The sequence below is a fragment of the Triplophysa dalaica genome, chromosome 13 (assembly GCF_015846415.1).
Source record: "Triplophysa dalaica isolate WHDGS20190420 chromosome 13, ASM1584641v1, whole genome shotgun sequence".
In the NCBI taxonomy this organism is placed as follows: Eukaryota; Metazoa; Chordata; class Actinopteri; order Cypriniformes; family Nemacheilidae; genus Triplophysa; species Triplophysa dalaica.
In genome coordinates, this window is record NC_079554.1 from 14902586 (window position 1) to 14926170 (window position 23585).

General features: G+C 36.9%; 2 protein-coding genes across 3 annotated transcripts in view; one reads left to right on the plus strand and one right to left on the minus strand.

The window, feature by feature from the left end:
- Nucleotides 1–1844: 1844 nt before the first annotated feature.
- Nucleotides 1845–14380, plus strand: slc22a16 (solute carrier family 22 member 16). The gene is made up of 9 exons (XM_056764999.1): nt 1845–2041; nt 2561–3034; nt 7262–7379; nt 7960–8274; nt 8399–8639; nt 8948–9075; nt 10263–10372; nt 10635–10734; nt 12818–14380. Exons 1-9 carry the CDS (start codon nt 1992–1994, stop codon nt 12980–12982), a joined length of 1701 nt encoding a protein of 566 aa, XP_056620977.1. The 5' UTR covers nt 1845–1991; the 3' UTR covers nt 12983–14380.
- Nucleotides 14381–16477: 2097 nt separating this feature from the next.
- Nucleotides 16478–23585, minus strand: part of usta (uronyl 2-sulfotransferase a) — a 42898-nt gene continuing 35790 nt past the window's right edge. For both annotated transcript variants that reach the window (XM_056763670.1, XM_056763668.1), the window contains exons 6-8: nt 19832–19929; nt 19362–19519; nt 16478–19114 (exon numbers count right to left, since the gene is read on the minus strand). In XM_056763670.1, coding sequence (XP_056619648.1) covers nt 18807–19114; nt 19362–19519; nt 19832–19929 — 564 coding nt within the window. In that variant the 3' untranslated portion in view covers nt 16478–18806. The remainder of the gene's footprint in view (nt 19115–19361; nt 19520–19831; nt 19930–23585) is intronic.

The following is a 23585-nucleotide window of genomic DNA, read 5'->3' on the forward strand; positions in this document are numbered from 1 at the left end:
ATGAATCAAAGTAGTTAAACACATAGGAATATTTGCATATTTGACGGTTTATTTTAATCCATATCAATAAAAGGTGTGTGTTAGCTGACACACACACACACACACACACGCACAAAAACAAACACCGTACAGTTAGTTTTGTGGCTATAAGTCATTCCCTTTAAATGATATTGAAGGTGGAAACATGTATTTTAATGTGTATGTAACTTTAGAGACGATCCCTAAATTCAAGAATATCGAACGTTTAATGTCAAACCAACTTTATGCCATTGAAACGCGGCAATGAACGCGTGCTATAAAGACATTAGGACAATTTATTTACATTTACATTTAGTCATTTGGCAGACGCTTTTATCCAAAGCGACTTACAGTGCACTTATTACAGGGACAATCACCCTGGAGCAACATGGAGTAAAGTGTCTTGCTCAAGGACACACTGGTGGTGGCTGCTGGGATCGAACCAGCAACCTTTTGATTTACCAGTTCAGTGGTTTAACCCACGACCACCATCTCCACTAATTTATAATACAATCTAAAATAAAACAGTATACAATACTCGTTAATGTTCCTGTTTTCCTGTCGACTTTGTCATTCTTTTGCAATTAGTTAACGCTCGCTATTCCTGTCGTTTATATGTTAAGACCAACCCATGACACTTGAACAGCCCCACTGTGCCTCCTTGTGGTGAAGACACAGAATTGTTACACATCAAGTCGTTACTCATTTACCAAACGATGCATCTCATGGTCTAACTCTTATGTTTCTGAAATTATCCAAAAACTCTCAAATTTCTAAAACAAACTAAAACCCACAACTTTTCCCACTTACTTTACTCTTCAGAGTAATTGGGGTGCTGGCTATTAAAATCTTTGTCTTGTAATCTGATTTAATTACCTGAATAAAATATATAAAGATCACAATGCCTACACAAGAACGTATTGGTTTGAGTGATCATTTGTCTTTGCCAGGACAGTAAATGTTTCGTTATTTGTTTGGCTTTGCTCCATCAGATAGTCTACTGAATGTGAACAGTGCAGCTGTTGAATGTTCAGGTGAAGGCTACTTCATGTACAATATAGTTTCCAGAATTTTACAACTTTTTTAGAACGTACAAAAGCCTAAAATCTGAACTGGTTAAAATACTGAATGAGGACTTCTAACAATCATGATCAAAGTTCCTTCGCATATGCTTCCTTTCACATAAGCCCACAATGTGTTAAATTATAAAATATATGTCTGGTATATTACGATTTTTAGACTTGATTAGAACAGTAATGAAATTAAACTTCAATACTGTGTGCTAATAAGGCCTATTGTAACCAGTCATTGTAAAAACAAATGCATCCCCTTTCACAAGCATCAACGTTGACTGAAATGATAAGCTATTTGTTTTACAGAGGCGGATGCGCCCATTGATTTAATTAACAAAACAGTCCGTTTGATTAACTGTTACCATTTATCTCTGCAATTTGATGAAGAACAAATACTAATATGGAGAAAGCTGTACGTATGTAGGCTATAAATAAAATTATATAACAAAGTAGAGTACATAAAAAAAGTACATATTGTTGGTCATTGTCATAACCAATTCCTTGCCCGTGTTACGTCCACGCCTTAAGTTTGTTCATATTCTTTCACGTCATAAAGATATTTCTAAGGGGCAATTTATGTATGTAAACTTGTTAACCTGGCAGTTACACTGGGACTATGCAATATTGGCGTTTAAAGCAAAAAATAAATCACAAAATCTTGCAATATAATCTAATTCTGCTGATTAGATTCCTGAAAGCTCCTCACTCTTCGAAGTGTCGCATTACCGAATGTAACCCGAACTTTTGGTTAATCGTTGCTCGCCTTGGAGTGGAAATTTCCCCAACGGAACCGCCCCCCCCTGCTTATGGTCTACGACAGCAAACATGTACAAATTGACAGGAGTCAGCCATGTAGCCTAACTGTTACCCTCGTTCACTTCAAGTTTTACGAGCTGAAAAATGACCTCCGGGGTGGAGCGATTATTTGACGAACTTGGACACTTTAAAAGGTAACGTTAATGCACCAGTTCTGCGCATAGGAACATCTAGTTTATTTTGTGTTTAGGGCTAAGATCATGTTGAGAAAAGTGTTACTTTTTAATTACCGATCAAAGTTATCGTATGAATTGATGCTTCGTTCGGGTAACGAGGATCGTGCGTTCTGCACGTTCATGCGTACTTGCAAAGTATGAAACAAAGTGTTATACAGCAGGTTATTGTAGATCTAAAGCCTATGCCAGATGTTTCCTATAATTTATCCTCTGTAAAGACTATTAATTCCTGTTCAATACACTAGCAACCTGATAAGCTGTTTAACAAAATGCCAGGTTCCATTGGCAAGATAACATTGCACATCTCAGTACACATTACCGGTAGAGAGACAGACAAATATAATATCTATTAAAACCAATACACTTCCATTATAACCATTACATCCATTAGACTTTATGTTTTCTTACAGTTTCCAAATCGAGTTATTTGTTTTGCTGTAAAGGGTTTCATCATTGAATTGTTCTTCTTCGCTCCAGGTTTCAGGCATGTGTCTACTTTGCTGCTATTTTCCAGGCCATCTCTTGTGGAATACATTACCTAGCCTCAGTTTTCTTAAGTGAAACACCTACATTTCTTTGCGACGCGCCTCCAAATATAACAGATGTCCTGTATAAAAATCACTCCGCAACATCATTGGAGGGCATCTGGGCTCACTACAGGCCGGGCGATGGACCGGTGGTTGTACGGACAGCTCTTGGAGACCAATGGGAACTAAGTCCTTGTTTCAAAGCACTGCGGCTTGATGCCATCCATTTTCAATATGAGTTCTTTGGGAACAGGACTGTGGCATCATGCGCTGGCTTTGTCTATGATCATAGTGAAGTCCAGCAGAGCATCGTGACAGAGTGGGACCTGGTGTGTGAAAGGGAATGGCTGGCCAAACTTACACAGCCAACTTTTATGTTGGGAGTTCTGGTTGGTGCGCTGATATTTGGAGACATTGCTGATAGGTAAGTTGTCTGCCATGTTAACCAGTCAATGTATTTATTTACTTACTTTCTATAAGAATATATTTATAAGTGAACCTTTAACTTCATTAGTACCTTTGTGTTAGGCTCATGTTGGTTACCTTTTGTGGCAGTAAGTAAACGTTACTTTGGATGGGGTTGAGATGAAGTTGCATTAACACAAGACAGGCAGCACCAACATGATTGATCTGTTATTTACGACAAGCACAGATGATTTGCAAGAACAGATTGTATAACCAGACCCTCTCATCAATCTGATTCACTGTTCTTCTGTAAATAAATCATTTCTTGCATGCTTTCACAAACATATTTAAAATGCTCTTTCATAACATTACAGCAAATTAATCAATTATTTTGTCACTGTTAAACTGACTTTAAAAGATTGGAATGGCAAGGCATTACACAGCAGCCGTTGACAGACTAATGACCATAAATCATAATTATGAAATAGGACAACATAACTTAAATGAAATGAAATAAAAGGTTGTATCTGCATTCTGAGCAGTTTTGAGATATTGAGCTTAAATGATTTTGCATTCCATTTGACTTTTTTTTATTTTGTTTTCTAAAAAATATCCCAAAAAGTACACAAAGAAAAACATCACATAGGGTGGGTTGCACCTGAGCCATTGAGAGAGAGAGTCGTGCCAACAGAACTTTAATGTGTCACGTGATTCAGGAGCCTTCAGAGAGTTCCAGGAATTTATGTTTTCTCTTTTAATGCTTTATTTTGTTCATTTTTTTATTCATTAAATTACTAACGTCTTTAAACTAGTTAAAAGTTTACCTCAGTTGGTTGGTTTAGCCGCTGCTCCATGCGTTACAATTAACTTCCGGGAACTATTATTGAGAGCCTCGGTTGCACAAACAAGGATTAGGTTTAAATCTAGATTAAATCAAGGTTTATTTAATATTATGTTACACCAAAACTGTAAACGTTGTTTTAAAATAACCAGGGCTGCGTTTCTCAAAACCTTCAGAACGCTACGTCGTACTTAAATTATACCTTAAGCTGTACCTTATCGTTAATACGTGTTCTCCGAAACCTTCTTAGTTAAGTTTACCTTCTGTAATCATACTTTCGTAAGGTTTGTCTGGACCGCTCTTAGCTATACCTTATCGCCTTTGATGGTTCATACCGTTATGCAATAAGCTTTTCTACATCGCAGTTAAATTTAAAAAATGTAATATAATAATTTAATATAAAATTCTATGCAGTGTTTAATTTACATTTTTACTTTAAATTAGTTTTAATTTTACAAATAAAATACTCAGTTTAATACACTCAGTTTGGGCTATTAAAGTGTGTTCATGATTAAAATGGACATACACTGATGTTTTAAATTACAGCCTATTATGCCAAGGCACATCAGATGGCAAACCATTTGACAGGAAAGGCATATTCTATATAAGGGGGATTAATGTTATGGGGAGTTTGGTCAAACTATGGCAGCGAGACAGCGAATAGTTGTCTTAAGTCAAAGACTCCCCCATCAGCTGAGCCAGTTAATTAGTGTATTTGGACAATTTCATTAGAGAACATTTTAGTCCCCTGGCTACCATGTCAGAAGAGAAAATTCTACACAAGTTAAGCCTGCCACTGGAGCAAATCCTGCAGCTCTTTCATCTTGTCGGCCCAACTTTGTTGACACATCTCGACTGAGCTACTCCCTCATCCCTGAAAATCAGCTGCTGCATGGCGGCTCTTCGTTTTTATGCCATGGGGAGTTTCCGGAGGTGTTTGGGGATGAATTTGGGCTGAGAAAGACCTCGGTTAGGCTGTACATTCACTCAGTGACTAACATCCTGCTCCGTCATGCAACCGATTACATACGTATGCCTTTCGCCAGGCATGTTCGACGAAGGCACATCAAGGCTTCCATGCCATTGCCGGTGTCCCGCGAGAGATTGGGCTTCTGGATGGAACACTTATCCCCATACACAAACGAGTGATTTACGCCAATAATGTGAATCAACACAGATTGTGGAGAGCATTAACACACGATGGCAAACTATGAGAATATAAATGACCCTTTTAAAAACAAGCGAAGCCAAACAGCCAGTTAATGTAGCTGGTTAACGCACAAACGTATGGCCGTGACTATGAGGGTAGGGAATCGCACACTTGCAAAATTAAAAATACATACATACAAACACGCACACACATATTTCTTCATATATATATACTATTTCAGTGGGCCCTGATAAATGTAATTTCTACTATTTTTTCTAAACCGTTTCTTTTCAATACTTAACCCACTCTATGACGCAAGGTAGAGCGGACATTCAATCCTCGAGGGATCAATATCAACCTATTCAGCACCGCCGCCATGGACAGCACCTGCTAAGGTCGCACTTAAGAAGGTTAACAATAAGTAAGCTACTAAGGTATAGTTCAGGGAACACGCCTAGAAAAGGTATAACTTGAGTTAAGGTATACCTTAACAGTCTTCGTAGCGCGTTAAGAGACAACGTTATCGGGAAACGCACCCCAGGTTTATATGCTATTTAAGATATCATTTGATCAAGGTTTTAATTTTACAGTAAACCTAGATTAACTTTAATTCTGTTGCTCCATTATTTTAAACTCTGATTTATCTCTCAGTTAGGGATTAACTTTAAACTTGCTACTGAGTATGGTCAAGTATTAAAAAACATATTTTTATAAAATAAAAAACACCGGTAGGCGCTCTGTCTAAATTGTGGTCTGGTCCGGTCCCGAATAGGCGCACCTCAGCCGGCGTGCTGCCGCAAACAGCCCCAAAACACAACCGCTAACGCCTACCAGCGGCGTCTATGTCAGGGGTCCACCCGCTCATGATTCCCGTACTGCGCTTTTCTCTCTTATGTCTGCTCCAGTCACGAGCTGCAGGATTTGCAACACTGTTTAAAACACTTAGAATTTCAGTGTTTGATTGCATGGTGACTTTAAATAAAGGTTAAAGTTGTAATCCACAATTTTAAATCTCTGTTCAAAACTAAGTGGTGAAAAGCATTTTAATTCAAATAAAACTAAGATCGAGAAACCCTAGATTAGATCTAAACTCTGTTTACTTTAATCCTTGGTGGTGCACCCCACTATAATGTAGATAAATTCAAGTCACAGAATAAGAATATGTGACTAAATCAATTTTTTACAAAAATGTCAAATAGAACCTTATATCTCCAAGGTGAAGATAATGTATCATCAATGTATAATCTCAAATGTAAAATTGATTTAAACCTGTATGTTATCATAAGACGAGTTACCATTGGCAAATAGTGGATAATGGCTTTGACAGTGCTTTACAGGATGTGATGCCTTTCTCATCAATTGTGTATAGGCTAAATAACAAGCTGTTGCAATATCATGTAATACATAAGCCACAATTCATTTTGCGTGCATATGACACGCCAATGTTTGTGTGCACCTCGGTGGAGAGCTGAAATACTGAAATAATTCAAATAGTACTGTTAGGTTTAGCGTTAGGGTAGAGGTTATAATATGCATACACGCTTACATTAGATTCAGGGTTTGAGTGAGGGGACATTTTAATAAGACAAATTGCCGTTTAATGTGCACGCATGCTAAAATTGGCATATCATATGAGCGCAAAAATAGCCGTATTGTATGCACGCAAAATTTTACTTTAGCAACATATAACACAATATTGCAACATTATATTGCTCATAATTGATGAGAATGGGTGTGCGTAAACAGGACATCACAGGTTCACGTTCCAGAAGGCAGGGAATGACAGTACATATCCCTCGTTGAACAAAATTACAAAGCAGTGTTTTGTTGTTCTAGGGATGTGTATCTCCAGGGATGTGTATCTAATTTCAGTGATTAACAAAGAGAAAAAGAAATTCAATTCAGAAAAAAAGCCTATATACTTTGATTATACAGTTGCCCTATCAATTAATGTTCAAACTGTGTGCCCATAAATATTAATATGTACAATTTCGTATCTTTTCACAAACTGTTTAATGTCTCATGATGCAGCTGAAAAGACAAAGTTGCTTCACTCCACTGGTTCCAAATTTAACATGCCAAATTATTATTACACTTTAGTATTATGGCCATTCTGAGGGCAGACATTGTTTTAGCAGAAAAATGTGCACTGTTCTCTATGTATTTATCAGAAGTAAGCTGACGACAATTACCTAAAGTCTGAATGCAAACCATGTATAATACTGTTTATAAATACCAACTCTTTGGTTTTCTAGAATTGGCAGACGGCCTATTCTGATAGCCACCAGCTTGTGCCAGTTTACATTTGGCATCATGGTTGCATTCACAGGAAAATTCTACCTTTTTGTAGCGATGCGTTTTCTACTTGCCATGGTAAGTTGATCGTCCTATGGATAACATGCACTCTCATATATTACTTTATGTGACTTATGTGGTCTGCTGTGAATAGTTGTATCTTAAATATGGTAATAGTTACTTGAGGTCGACTGGTGATTTGATGATTTTGAACCTCTCTTTCTGTACATTTCAACCAAAACTAATGTCTGAGTTTAGATCCAGTCGTTTAAGGCTAAAAGTTAAAAACATGCTGATATGTTGTGAGAAAAAGTAATGCTGTTGAAAATTTAACTGCAACGAAAGATTAATTCTTTACAAATCTTTCAATTGTACTCTTAAAAATGTGCAATGTCATTCCTCCGGACTTCATTCCTGTTAACAAAAAGCAATCAGTACTCCTTTCTTAGTTCTTCAAAGCAGATCAATTGTGAATGTGTCAACTACAAAAATCTGGAAAAGTAATTTCCTGATTTCTGATAAAGACCTAAAGATTATTGATTCATGGTCATTGATCAGCTAAAGTGCCAAAAGGCAGTACGATGCTCAAGCCTTTGTCTATCGATTTAATAAATCATTGTGTTATCTTGTCTATGATTGTCTTCCTCTGTATTGCTAGGTGTCCAGCGGGTATCTGGTGGTAGTCTTTGTTTATGTGACAGAGTTCACAGGAATTAAGGTGCGCACATGGACCTCTATGCATGTGCACGCAGCCTTTGCTGTGGGTGTTATGGTAGTAGCTCTAGTGGGTTACCTTGTGCGTGTCTGGTGGATCTACCAGATCATCCTCACGCTCAGTACATCGCCGTTCTTGCTCTACTGCTGGAAGTTTCCCGAAACCCCATTCTACCTAATGGCTAAAGGCCGGTACAAGGAAACCCAGGAGCTACTGGACAAGATTGCCACTTTTAATGGCTTGCCACCTACACTTAAGGTAGACTCACCATAACAATTTATATATCTGCACAGTATATGTGACCTTTTGTGTACTGACAATAATGGATTTGTTCTTGTATGGTCCTGCCAAACCTAAATTCTTCTATCATCCTAAACTTTAGGTTTCAGAGCTTATAGAGGAATGTGATGGAGCACTGCTGACAGATAATAAGCAAGAGGATGGGACAGTAGTGGAAGTAGATAAAAAGCTAAGCATCCTGGACATGTTTGGAAGCTTGAAAATGGCCGGTCGCAGCTTCACTTGCTGGGCTATTTGGTTCATTGGAAGCTTGGGATACTATGTCTTTAGCCTTGGCTCTGTCAACTTGGGAGGCAACCAGTATATCAACCTCTTCCTGGCTGGTAATAGATTAATGTGTGTGTATGTTTTTATGGGCAAGGTGTGGTTTCAAGGCACAAACAAGTTAAAAACAGCACACTAAATAGAAAACCACAACATTTCCTTCTCTTCCAAAACAAGAAAACTGGGTGCACTAGCCACTTGCGCTCATTGGATTGAGAAGCTAACATCAGATTAAGTGCCTTGAAATACTTAGTTAATGAACTATTTACTATTTTCTATTTGAGCAGTTGAATTTTATAAGGTGGAATACTGATGTTAAAAGCCCCGAGACGTTCTATTTGACTGTCTTTTATTTGACTGTTGCCAGGTGCTGTTGAGGTTCCGTCTTACTTGATTGGCTGCTATGCAATGGATCGAGTGGGCAGGAAGAAGACATGTGCCCCAGCTCTGGTGCTCAGCGGAGCTGCCTGCATGCTCAGCATCATGGTGCCCCAGGTATGAGTTTGTGTGTATACGTATCGCTGCTGTCCTTCCAAAACCCAACCTTGGATGTTTTTCAGGAAATGGAAAAAACACTATTTTAACTGCATTTTATTGCTTGGATTTTTGCCAAACCCAGTGACAAATAAAGGATGACTAATGATAATGATTTTTGGCAAAAAATCACTGCATGTTTTTGTACAACAGTAGACAGCAACAATCAGTAAAAGGAAGTAAACAGAAAGTAAAAGGTGTTTGTTAGAGAAAGTACAGAGAGAGACTCGGAAAAGTACTCCTTTTGTAAATTTTCCGTAACACACCTTGTCCTTAAAATACTCTACATTAAAAATTGGTCTTTTAGATTGTTAGAAATTAAGTGTTTCCTCAAATTAAAATTATCCATAACTTTTAAGGAGCTGTTACAGTTCAGAATCACAATTGGGGGATGGGGGTTGGGGTAAATAATTAACCCTGGCAGAAGATGTGATCGTCTGTGTTTGCTTTTTCGTGGTAACTGGAACAGCTGTTTGCATTTGAGTCTTCCATTATTTTTTTTACACGTCCCTTTTTCCTTTATCCTGGGGGTTGGAAGCTAATTCCTATTTCCACGATGACCCCTGCTGTAAAATGAGGAAGACCCTTCACTGCTCAAAGAAACAGATACTGTTGACCTCATCCGAGCTGAGTTCCACATGACCAGAACTGCAGAGCAATGCAAATCGTTTCTGGTGTGAAGACACAATTTTGAGAATGATACCTCAAAACTAGTAATATTAAGACCTACTAAGATTGCCTTTAAATAAGTTATTTATTAAAATAAGCAGATTTTACATCAGACTCGGACTCTGAAGTGCTGCAGAATGAGTTACTTGGATGAAATTCCATCAGGATAACACCACACTCATAACTAATAGCTGTAATCCTGTCACACTGAAATGGTCGTGTGTGTGTTTGAAGTGAGTATGACTATCATTGCTGCACAAAGCTATAAATAGACCTGTCATGTATTCTGTTTATGCAAATGGCAGCTGCCTGGATCTAATTTGAGGTCAAAGTGAATGTGTCTTGGGGACGTTTAGATTAGTGTCTGATGTCTAATTTAATTCAGTCCTACTAAGGCCTACTTTTGACAGCCTCTCCCAAAAGCAGATGACTGAAACATTGTTGATCAATTTGTTTCTTTCTCACTCTTTTTGTTTCAGGATAGTGAGGTCTTGGCTATAGTATTGAGTATGACAGGGAAATTTGCCATTGCTATTGCGTTTGGACTGGTTTACTTGTACACCTGTGAGCTTTATCCCACGATCATCAGGTACAGTACATCTTATTCTGCTCAACTACAAATCCACACAAGAACTTATATTAGGGACCATTAATGTAAACAATTCTCAAGCTAATAATTTAATCAACTATATATTGGATCAGTTTCTTTACTATATTCTATTATTGTAGTGCAATGATATATTATGCATTTAAAGTGGATTGTGTTTATTGGCTAAAAGATGGAAGAAGAAACAAGAAGAGTATCAAGAAGCATCACTTACAGTATGTTTAAAGTTTGTGTTGATTGGCAGGTCTCTGGCAGTAGGAAGTGGTAGCATGATGTGCCGAGTAGGAAGCGTTCTGGCTCCTTTCTGCGTTTATTTGGCTGACGTCTGGATCTACCTGCCCCAGGTAAATATACATATAAACAAATATAGAAACAACATATCATGACCTTGGGTTGTTTGTAGTGTGTGGTCAATTATAGAGCTGCCCGATTAATCGTTAAAAGATCTCGATTCGAACACCAGACGATCTCATTAATGAAAATAATCCACAATTCTCATGTGTCTATAATTTACACCTCGGAGTAAAATTATAACTCTTCAATATTTGCTGTTGCTGCCACAGAAACAGTCAAAGCATTATTATCATAAGGTATGTAACAATGTCACAAACAGTCTTTTCAACAACACACTATCATTATTTCTGTGTGAAATGATCACAGAAGTAACGTTACTGGGATTTAAGCAGAGAGTTGCCAACTCACACACATGAGACCAATTACAAGCTCCTACTCTCCCAAATTAATCTAACACCAAATAACAGACCAATATATAAAGTAAATTCAGCCTGACAACAAAACTTGTGAGTGTCTTTCAGGATTGTGATACATTGTTCTGATTATGCTGCACATCTTAACTGGACATGTTTGAAACGAAACCAACGATTGTAGTTGTAGCGCGGACAAATCCGAGTGAGCGCTTATATCCGTCATTATGGTAAAACATGTCATCGGAGTGTGTGCCGTTCATCACTGTATTCAGGCTAATAGAGAAGCTGCGATATTAGAGCTTTACGTCAAGTTGCCCATCATTTCATGTTATCGGGGTTATTTCAAACTGTTTACAGGTGAGAATACTGCGTTGTTATGTTTATGTAAAGACCCCTTCAAGTGGTCTGTAGATATCATGCAAATGTATAAAATAAAAAAGTGTCACCTTATGTTTTTACTGAGAAATATTTCATAAACAAGTTACTTCAATGCATTTATACTTTTTAGGAAGTTAAACTTTTGCATTTAAAGTAAAAAAATGAAAAAACACTTAGTTTACTTATGGAATTTGTGGTTAAACATTTCTCACCATAGTTACTGTAGGTTAATCATGAAATATGTAATAATTTTGAAGCAAAGTCCTACATATTTCATACCTAAATAAACTATTTTTTTGTCAGAACCTCTAGTAAATTATGCATTACTTTTAGTCATCATTCAGAATCGTAAAAGAATCGCAATCTCTATTTGAAACAAAAGAATCGGGATCCTCAATTTATCCAGAATCGTGCAGCTCTAGTCAATTATGTATGGCACTAAAATGGTACAGCTATAAGTTTTACCATGCTTCACTGTGTCATCTAGATCTGTCTATTTTCACAAATAATATTAGTGTAATCCTAAACAACTGTTTAAATCTATAAACAAACTTCTTAACAAAAATAGTCCCTCCACCGTTCCTGCTTCAGTTCACCTGGTTAACAGGTTTCTTCAGTTCTTCGGCACTAAGGTTGAGGACATACGAAATCACATTGGCACTGCTCACATGTTAGTTTCTTCAATATTAAATATCCCTGAATTTTCTGGTGTCTGTCTCACAAATTTCTGGTTGTAATGTGGTTGTAAAAATCTATAGTTCTAATCTATAGTAACTAATCTTCAATAGTTGAGCATGTGTCTACTATCCTGTTTCAGTCGTGTTTTTGAATCTTTATGTCCTGTTGTGCTGGGTATTATTAATGACTCCATGTGTACTGGTGTTGTTCCAGAAGCACTTAAAATTGCTGCAGTCAACCCTGTACCTAAAACAGACAACCTAATAAAAATTCGTCCCATCTTGCAAAAGAACAAATTGTTGCTTCTCGATTGCAGTCTCACCTGAATGTCAATGACATATTTGAGCCCCTTCAATCTGCCTTCTGTAAATTGCACAGCACTGAAACAGCTTTGGTTAAGGTCACAAATGACTTGTTAATTGCTTCTGATCTGGGGATGTATCGATATTCATTCTTCTCGATCTTAGTGCCGCTTTCGACACTATCGATCGTTGTATTTTACTCTCCCACTTAGAGACTGTTTTTGGTGTTTCTGACTCTGCTCTAGACTGGTCTTATTTTACAGAACAAATAATTTGTTTAATGAAATTGCTTGTTTCTCTTTTTGTCTTTATCTTAATCAGAATTTTTCGACCATTCTAACAGTTATTCTATCATTTTGTAGCTCATTGTTGGAATACTGGCTTTCATCATCGGGATCCTGACCATGTTCCTTCCAGAGACCCTAGGACAGCCCCTGACCTCCACTTTGGAAGGGGCCGAGGCTCTGGGATCCAAACCCAGCAAGGAGAAAGCAGCAGTGAATGGGGTAGAAATCAGCAAAGCTTGAATCAGAGCTTTATAGAAGCCTGGACTAGAGAGGTCATATTCTCTTTGCCTATGCTTTGATTTCAGAGAATCCTTCTGGTTCTAGGAATAAAACCTGAGACAATTTTTCAAAGAGTGCTACTCAAAAAAATAAATGTGGAACATGCCTCTGTTGACTGATGCTTTTAATATACTCCACTGCAGGATGAAGAAAAAGAAGAACATTTTGACACTTGTGTTGTTGTTGTTTTTTGTAAGTGCCAGGTAATGTGTGTGTTTTTTTAAACAAAAACCTTTAGTTTAGGAGCTGGTGTTACCATTATTGTTTTAGAAATTATTAATAGCAATGGGAACATCTTTAAATGATGACTACATATATTTAATTGATAACTACTATATACAACATCTTTACTCTAATTAATTGGCTGTATTTGCTGGGCCACATGTGATGACCTTTGCATAATTCATTGAAAGCAAATCTTATCTGCCTGCAGCTGTTTTTTATACAATTGCATCTCAGGGTTGTTTACAGTAAAATGGGACTGTGCTACATAAACCTTAAGAACAAAAGTAGTGTGTATTCTGGGTACCTTTGTGCTATTACTGTATGTTATTTAAAGTTATTATTTTAATCCCAATTGTCTTCACTTTCTTTTGTCCATGTACAATATCAATGAAATTTGTGAATTTATTGTCCAAGGAATTTATTTATACGGTTGCTGCGTGTGAGTTGCAAGGTTTGGTTGTATGTTATGTGATTGTATTTTATGTACATAATGTGAGAGACTTTACAATCAGTACGTTTACAAACACTTTTTCCTATATTTTGGACTAAAGAGAGGATTTTAGTATTTTAGCCGGGGTGGAGGGATGGGGAGTAGCTCATCTCCTAATCTCTGTATAAGATCTTGTGGTTCAAAGTAAAGTTTTCTTTGTCTTAATTGTAAGAAGACATTGTGAGTTCAAATTTAGCTGACATATTTTAATAAATTAAAATAAACTAATAAAGTAATAAATTAAATAGCTTTTGGTTGTCAGTAGATATCAATAATAATATTTGCTTGCGCTTTATTTTGTAATTTCACTTGAAAGGAAAGCAGGTGAATGAGTGATAAAAAAGTGGACCGATCACTCTCAAACAAGCGTTGAGCCATCATACTAGAGGGAGGAATAAAACATAATGTAAAAACTTTAATGTTGTTATTGACCAGATAAAATCATTAGCTGTTGTCTTACACCAAAAGGCTGATCTAAATAATGTTATAATAAAATACTGCCATATTGATGTACTTCGTACTTCATAGATATACTGTGCCGTGTTAAAAAATAAGACATATTTGAAAATGTGTTTTGAATGTTTTCTTGTAAATCATCTCAGTATTGTGCTTTTTGTTATTAAATGCAACTGTCTACCTTTTAATATTTTGGTGATTGAAGGAGGCACTTAGTCCTACTAAAAGTCCTGTGTTGTTTTGTATCATTCATCTTCCAATCTCTGCTGAAAATGAGAATTTAGTCATGGAAAAGATGGGAAATATTTTCCAGGATAGTTGTTAAATGTTAAAATGACCGAATGGGTAAGAAAGGTCTCTCATTCGCTGTGACAGAGGGAAGGAGACCAGCAGATGCTGTGTCCTTCCAACTCTTACTTAAATCTACAAAATAAACCACATTTAACATTCAGAGGTTAGGAATTTACACTTCATTGCAGGCCACAAGTATATGAATAGCATATACAGGACATTAACATGTTTTTGTATGTTGTAGCAAGAGTTCAAGAGTGACCATCCAGTGTGTATTTGTATATGTGCTGACCTATTGAGACAAATAGAATTGATCTCTTGAGGAGAAGGCCAGCTGGACACTGCACTTTGACCCCTTGCTGATACCAAGCAAAGCACAAATACACATGACCATACTGACCCAACCAGGACACATTTCAAAACAAACCTAAAAGGAAAGAGACAGGACAGTAAACACTGATGATTTTCTTTGCCAAAATACAACAACCTCCAATCAAAAGCCAAAGATTTTTCTGTGATTTTAATATGATGCAATAAATAAAAAACTGCATAAAGTTATCCCAAAACCAAAATAATTGGGCTTTCCCTTTTGACAGTACAACTGTAGAAAGTACTTACTGCATTTACTGCCTGGTTTGTTTTTCTTTTCTGAGATTTGTTTTATTTCTCCAAGGGCAATTTCATGTGAAATATCCACTGTAGGACCAAAGACAATCCTTAAAAGAAACAACTCTTAAGAAGAAGTTTCAAAGGTTGCGTGATTGATGAACAATCTCTAAACAACAGAAAACTCATGAGTTGACCAGTACAACAGATATTGAAGTTTCCTGAAGCAAGGGCTCCTACTTCTGTTGATCTTGGGGAAATACACATTGATGTAGACTGATTTTAGAAAGGTTTCTCACATTTAGTATTAAATATAAACTTTATTTTAAGAGTCATAATAATACAAATCAAAAAATGTCAATTGATGTATTGTGTATAACACAAAAAATATTTTACAAATAAAATCAGGATAATCATAAAACCAGGGTATAGCTTGACATTTCATACCAATTTCCCAGGTGACAAGTGCAACCATCACAATATCCTATCCATGTAAGTATTTATATGGATCTTTCTAGTCCCAACTAACTAACATATTAATCACATCTGTCGCTGTGACAGCAGTAGCTACATTAGCTATAGAGAATGTGAAGCTGACGTCACACCCTAAGTTGCATTTTACAGTGGCGCCGCCATCTTGGAGGATCATACTCCACTGCTATTATTGTTTTATTAAGTACAATTATTTGTTTAGTTTGACGTAATGGAAAAATCGAATGTGAAAGACGCATGGGCTTGTTCTGAACGACTCTGCGTAATGATATTGCAGTTTTTAACACAGCAAGACCGACCTAACATAGTTATATTTCCTAATCAAACAAGAAAAAAACTGCATTGAACGCACTAGCTGCGATCCTCCCAAGATGGCGCAACATTAAACACGGCGTGACGTAGCTTCACATTCGCCATATAGCGCGCTATACCTGTCCCCCTGTCCTATTCAAAGCCACAAAATTTCCAACTCCAACGTCAATAAACAAAAACAACTTCGGCATTAAAGTTTTCACTATGTGTGAACAACACACTTATACACTTTGAAAATGAAGGACGACGCTTACCATTCAGTCCAGGAGGTGTGCATATTTATCCAATGATGCACTATTGCAGTGGTTCTCAAAATGGATCTCGCGGGCCACTATTGGATGGGTTAACAGCAATCACGGCATTGTAAAAAAGTTGTTTTCTCAAGATTCAGATCAGCGTTCTCCAAAATGTACATTAAAGTGCTTAAAAAGTATTTATAATGCAATAACATATGCAACATGCAAATATTTCATATGTGAAACTACAAAAATAAGACACACCTCAACACAAACACTAGGAATTAGTACAAACCACAGTTGCTTAAAGGCTTTTTATTTTAAGTTTCCAGTAAAGGTGCGGTTAATTTAAAATGTTAGCTATTTATTCAGTTTTTGTTTCTGAAAGAGCCAATGCAGCTGTTTAAATAACCTGCAAGTATCCAATGTTTTAAGTATTTGCCAGCTGTTAGATGCCAAAACACAAAAATATATCTGCTCTTTTTCCTGAGAATTGTACATGGAATGCAATCATGAACTGTATACTGTCCAATAAATTAAACAAAAGAAAAATCCACCTTGATCACAAAAGTATAGATACATCTGTATATTTTACTGGCAAGTTTAAATGGGAATCTGGGAGAGCTTGAAGGTATACAAATGTATTTAGTTGCTTTACTGATATAAATGCAAAGGTAGTCTGATCATTAATGATGGACCCCACAGCAATTAAACACTTGAATAACCTTATGGATTTGTGGAGATCTGTTGAGCATATCAGTCATTTAGACATAAATGGGGTCTTCTTTAGGAAGTTCTTAAGAAATTCTTGAAAATGTTCACATTTGTGTTAACACAAGAGGAAAGGAGCTCCTCTCTGACAGCATTGAATTGAGCATGCACATCTTCCCTTATCATCAAAATAATTTATTTATGTGTTTATTTGTGATGCACTCATCATAGACATTTGTAGAACCCTTTTGCCCAAACAGGATAAAGGCACTAAGTAGTCAATATGACTTGTGCGTCATAGTTTCTATGACTTCAGGTGCCTTCAAAAATATTGCTTTATGTGTAGAAGAAAACTGAATTTGACTCACAATTTTGAAAATCATTCAAATGAATGGCTGATCATGAGGCTTAAGTCTAGATTTCACAGAAAGGTCACATATATCAACTGAACTGTGCTTTTTATGACGAAGCGGTTCATCATTTTTTCCCGGTTGCCTTCGACTGGAAAAAGGAACATATTACAACATTACACTGAATTAGACTTAATAACAGACATTAAGGTATTCTTTTTTCCTTTGCAGATTGTTTACCTATTGGGAAAATTTGTGGGCCCTATTATATGCAGGAGAGAAATACAGACAAGGTACAGAAAATGTTTAACATCCATCTCAAGCCTTCAAGTGTGCAGCATTTTTCATAAACATCCTGACATTCAGAAGGTTTAAGGTTATTGTACAACATGTATGGAAGAAAAGACCCTTCCCAGAAAAATTGCATTGAGATTGTGGCACAAAGTTGCAGGAGATTTCTTGATCCACGGGGACTGGGCAATGATCGGATATGATTTGTGGCTCTTGAGTTAATAGAGGATATACTTTGCACTTGACACCACTTTCCCACGTGAACACGCCGAAACACACTTGAAGTCCCTGTGAACCGGAAGTTGCGATCGTGTTACTTCTGTAATTTGACGAATTTCCAAGTGAGATGGAATTTCTTATGAGAAAAATAGTGGCTTTCGTTTTTCTCTGTGATTTGATGGGATGTATAAAAAAAGCTGTTGAATTTAGAAATGGAACTGGCAGCAGACTGACATTTGAAGGGGAGGAGTTAACGAAAGCTCCGCGCAAACCGCCTAACATATTTCAGTTAAGATGGATAGTCATCACAGGAAGAAATTGCATTTTCAGATTTTAACTAAAGATTTTGAGGGCACACACATTTTAAAAAGAGAATGACCCTAATTTATAAACTATTTACAATAACGCTGCAATATTTAATGAAAAAATAGGCATTGTTATTTTTTATTTCACTGGGACTTGAAGGGAGCGTGTGCTGGCACTCAAGGGGGGGGGGTCCCAGCATATTCACGTGGCAAAGTGACATCAATGCATTCTCTCTATTAGGGTGGTTACAGCAAACAGCAGTAATGCAATGATCAGGCACTTTTGGAGTTTGGCACTTACACTAATGTTTGAGGCGTTTACGTGGGACAATGTGTCTTCAGTTCATGTGTGTAGAATGAGACCACCCAGATTCCATGTATGAGGCCATACTGTACAATAAAATATTTTTCAGGTTTACAGAAATAGTGCCTGGAATGAAACTGGTTCATACATAGATAACTCTACAGTATAGTATAGTTATTTCTATCAGCAACATCCCTGTAATCCCAATCTCGTATCATCTCACCAGGAAATGACCACAACTCTGTAACAGCTTTCTTTGATAAACTTATGAACAGTACAAAATTTGCTTTAATTTTCAGTTCCTTAAATATAACTATTCAGACCCTCTTGTGCTCCTCTTGAGAGGGCGGAATGTCTCCGAGGTCCGTCCCATAGAAAACACGGGAATCGCAATAACACACCCAACTGTCCACTGGGAATGATGGCTCAACCTTCTGATTGGATACAGATATCAAGTTTATGAGATATCTGCCATGCCTTCACATACATAGCTATGCTCAAGGCTGAACCAACCAAATGTTGCCCTCCTCTTGCCCCACATCCTCTTCTTCCTCCTCTTCCTCGTCCTCCTCTTCCAAAGGTTCATGGGTTCTGAGGGCAAGCTCACGAAGAAATTCAGGTTCATGAGCGGAGGTCTGTGAGGTGGATTTGAGGCCGATCTTTCTCTTGGTGAGATGGAACTGGTCACGAATGAAGTTGTAGAAATCGTACTCATACTTCATTCTTTGGTAAAGCACTTGCAGGGCCTCGAAACTGGGCATGTGTTTCTTTACTGTTCCTGTAAGATTTCCCATCTTCCAGAATGCTGCAGAGAAGATTATAATGAACCACAGAGAAAGCTACGCACCTCACAAAAGCCGAAAAAATGTCTTGCATCTGATTTATTTTAATAGCAGTTTTCCTCAATTTGATGAGCAAGACAAATTTTACCTTCTAAGAACAGATACTATTTTTAATATACTTCTTTTAATATTCTGTTTTAAAAAAGTCAATATTTTTTATTTACAACATAAAATTTCTCAGAACTAAAGGAGTTTGGCTCTAAGACACACCTGGACTTTTGTAGATGGATAGGACATCACTGAAGTAGTGAGGTAGGAGTCTCTCCAACAGAAGCAACACATCCTCCAACTCCTCCAAAATCCCCACGAGGAGAAAGTTCTCCACAACATTTTGTTTGGCCCTCTCCACAGCCCAAACTCCTGGTTCTCTGTACCAGACAAAGAAAGACGGCCAATTATTTGATCTCAATGTTTGTTTATCTTTCATGAAGTTGAGTCAAAACGAAATATCCGAAAAATACGGAAGCCAAATATTTACTTGCTTAATTCAAGAGACGTTTGTAAAAACAGCACATGAAAGGCAAAACTGCTACATTGTGGAAAAAATTGTATGGCAATGAAACAGATATTTATATTTTCTATAAGGAGCACAAAAAGTGGTAAAGATTAATTTACCAAAAACAAAGTACACTTTAAAGTTTCTGAGACATGAGAAAATAAAGTAAGAAATAAATATTTACCTGCACTGAGGATGCTGTCCACAAAAGTATGGCACAATGTAGAACAGGCGTGGATTAGAGCATTCTGGGTAGTTCTCCATAATGCAAACATTAATATCCTGCAAAAATAGAGAATCAAGACCAAGAAAATTACTACTTTCTAAAAATAATGAACAATAAAATCACACATCCACGATATTCTGGAATTAAAAATCTAGTAATAAATCCTAATAAACACTAGGGGGCACCACTTACACAATGTATTAGACGTCTTTGCTTTCCTTTAGGAAGTCATAATGTGGCAGCTCGGATGGTTATCTTTAGGACTTCCTAACAAAAGCAATCACTAATCTGGACCCAGTGCATAAACAATAACAAAGGTTCTGTCCCTGTATCTGAATCAATAGATGTAATTACATCAGGGAACATTAGATTATGGAAATATTGAGCAATCCACAAGTGTTGAACGAAATGAGACCTTTTATTATTGGATGAAATATCCCTATAACTCATATTTTAAAGATCAGTTTTCTTCCATAGAAACACAATGCTATTAAGAACATTCTTAAATCAAGCTAAGAAAACATGGATATAAGGGTATATGCCAACTCAATGAATGCTGTCATTAAAACAAAACAAACCAAATGCTGTGACACTCAAAACATTGTGATGCTGGTAAAGATAGATGTGTATAAGCAAACTCAGACTTATGAACCCCACTGTAGAGAATAAAATGTGGCTGTGGTGTATAACTTGTTAGCTTATTAAAAGCTAAAGGGTACATGGTCAGGTTGACACGGTTTGGAAGAGGGCAATTCGTCAAGTTAACAGCCACATCTTTAACTCTTGCATAAGAGAGGTTAAATAAAGACCACATATGCATGAGGCTCCAAACTCCAGGCACTCCATTGCTTTCATGAGCCCCAGGTGGCTGTCTGAGAGCTGGGGCTCTTGGGTAGGCAGCTTTGGGGTCTACAAGAGAAGGGCCCTCATGCTGGCAGGAACAAAAAAGATATTTCAGCACTAATCTTTCAGACTAGCCTAGTACGAACAAAGAAATAAAACATATTTTCTGCCTTTATTAAGCCCTTATTCAGGACATAAAAAGGTCTCTAAAGTTGACGCGTATGCAAGTTGTTATGCAATACATTTCATTTCAGTCTAGAAGATTGTATTAATCTGCTTGTATAACCCCTCTGTATGCAGGACATTATAAACAGGAATGTTTTTCAATTAGTCTATTTTTTCTTCACTTTTGATATTTTTGTTTCTGAGCCATTCCTTCAACTAGTTTTGATTTACTTTGGTGGTATTTTGCTCTGCTCAGTTTTCTTGAAAACTATACAAGCAGCATATATTTCACATTTTTATAGCCCTCTTCCCAAATTCTGTTCTTTCCTGCTCTAAATGAAGTGCTTTCTCTCTCTTTTATCCCAAAATCACTTGGATAATTCAATATCCCAAGTTAATCCAATTTTCAGAATTAATTAGACCTACGTGCCTGGCATTCTGCAACAAAGTCAGATCTATTCTCTCACCCTAATGTGTTCATTTGTTGACAATATCAAGATGAAATACTGGAAATTTCTTCAAAGGACTGAAACTCCAGGAGGGTCACTCCTTTTAACAATACATACTTTGTGTGAATCTGAGAGGAGTGTAAAAGCCAAGATCGCATCAATGTTCTTTGATCTGCATCTGTACTTCACCGTGTGACAGAGAGAGACACAAACAACGCTAAAGGACATGAACTTTCAATACATAGACTCCTGTTGGGCTTCTGTTAAGTCTTAAGAGTTTTAAAGGGGAAAGTCAGATGGCCAAAAGTGAAAAGAAACTAAAATATAACAGCCCAACAATTATTCACCAACCTTGAAAACAAACATAATCCCTTGAGCCATAAAGATCTCTCTAATCTATGCCATAAATTTAAACTTCACAATTAAAAACAGATTTAAGATGCAAAAGATGGGTGAAGTAGCAAGAAGGGAATAAAGTTGTAAATAAAGAATTACACCTAAAGTTACAGGAAATAACATAAATGGTTCTGGCAAGCGTCTCGAGCAGTTAAACTGGGCACTTTTTACACAATGTCTCTTTCTCCAAGAGGAGACAGTCAAGCTCAGGTGACACACGTAAATGTATTTGGCCTTGTGCTCTTGGTTCAGTCCCAAGATGACAATTCCACTAAGCACCCAGGAACACAGCCATCACAATTTACACTTAAACTACATCCAGATGAACATAATGACCAGAAAGGAGAAGTGAAGAGATGAGAGAGAAGAGGAGAAATAGCAAAAGATGAGAAGAAAAGAGAGGGGAAGGTGATAAGAGAAGAGTAGAGGAGCAAAAACAGAGAAGACTGAATCTGGATGGGTTCCAGTAACAGAGGCAATTTCCTGCCTACATACTCACAGTAAACCTTTGAATGTTTTCAGTCATTAGTAAACATGGGCAGTACACTGATCTTGCAGCTTTGAAGGCCTGCCAGTGTACTTCAAATAAAAAACATTGTGGTTTTATCGGTGATGACATAATAAAATAACAAAGATTGCTCCCGTGTGTCCGAACTGTGCGTATATTCATGATGTATCCACCTGGGATGATTTACAGTATAAACAGTTCTGAGTGAGGTCCAAAGTATGCTTTGTGGTTAGTGACCACCTTTCCTGTACTATCTGGTCCAAAACCTCCATTTAGAAAATCAAATTACCATTTTCGTTCGTAAAAAAAAGGAATCATATGTAGACACTTAAATATTTTTACAAAAACTACAGTCTTTAGACCAAGAGATTACGAGGAACATTCAGTATGTCCAAACATCTGACTTTATTTATTTTTCACTCTGTGTGTTTCACACAGACACAAGACTGAGCCAAGCAAAACACACAAACATAAGCTTGTAAACTTTCTGTCTAAGGCTGAACATCACTAATTTAACAGTTTCCCAACTCTCTCCATCACTATGGCTCAGCCACTTTTGCACACATAATTAAAGTAATAGGTCACCCAAAAATGAAAATTATTTTTCTCTGCCTCAAGTTGTTCCAAATCTGTATAATATCTTTGTTCTGATAAAGACAGAGAAGAATATTTGGAGGAATGCTTGTAACCAAACAGTTCTTGGCCACCATTGACAACCATAGTTGCACCAAAACGGTGCTGGTTCATTTGAACGATTATTTTGAAATAGTCAATGGTGGCCAAACTGTTTGGTTCCTAGCATTGTTCCAAACATCTTTCTCTGTGATCATTAAAAACAAAGACATTTATATAGATTTGGAACAACACGAGAGTGAGTAAATGGTGACATAATTTTTTTGGGGGGTAAAAATACTTAAAGGACAACTAAGCGATTCCTGATCCTACAGTGTGAGTTTTGTGAGTGCACGTACATGCCAAAAGGATTTGACAGGACATGTTACGTATTAAAATAATTACACTCACCAACCTTATCAAAAATGTAATTATAGCTCCACATGAACTAAAAGTTTATAAAAAAGGGCCTTGTAATTACAGACACATAAAAAATCAAGCTGACAGGTATAGTGTGAGATCACAAGCCATGATATTTCTAAACTACAGAAAACAGAGACGTGGTTACCCATGCCTGCAGGGTATGTTAAAAGGAGGTTGTGTTTTATATGGTGAAGGTCTAATTATATTATTATTTTAGTTCCCATCAGAACGTGTCTAGGAACTGTAGATATTAAAAATCGCTATTTAATCTTTTTATTTGTATCCCTTTATACAGTGCAGTTTATGGGCATGTGTG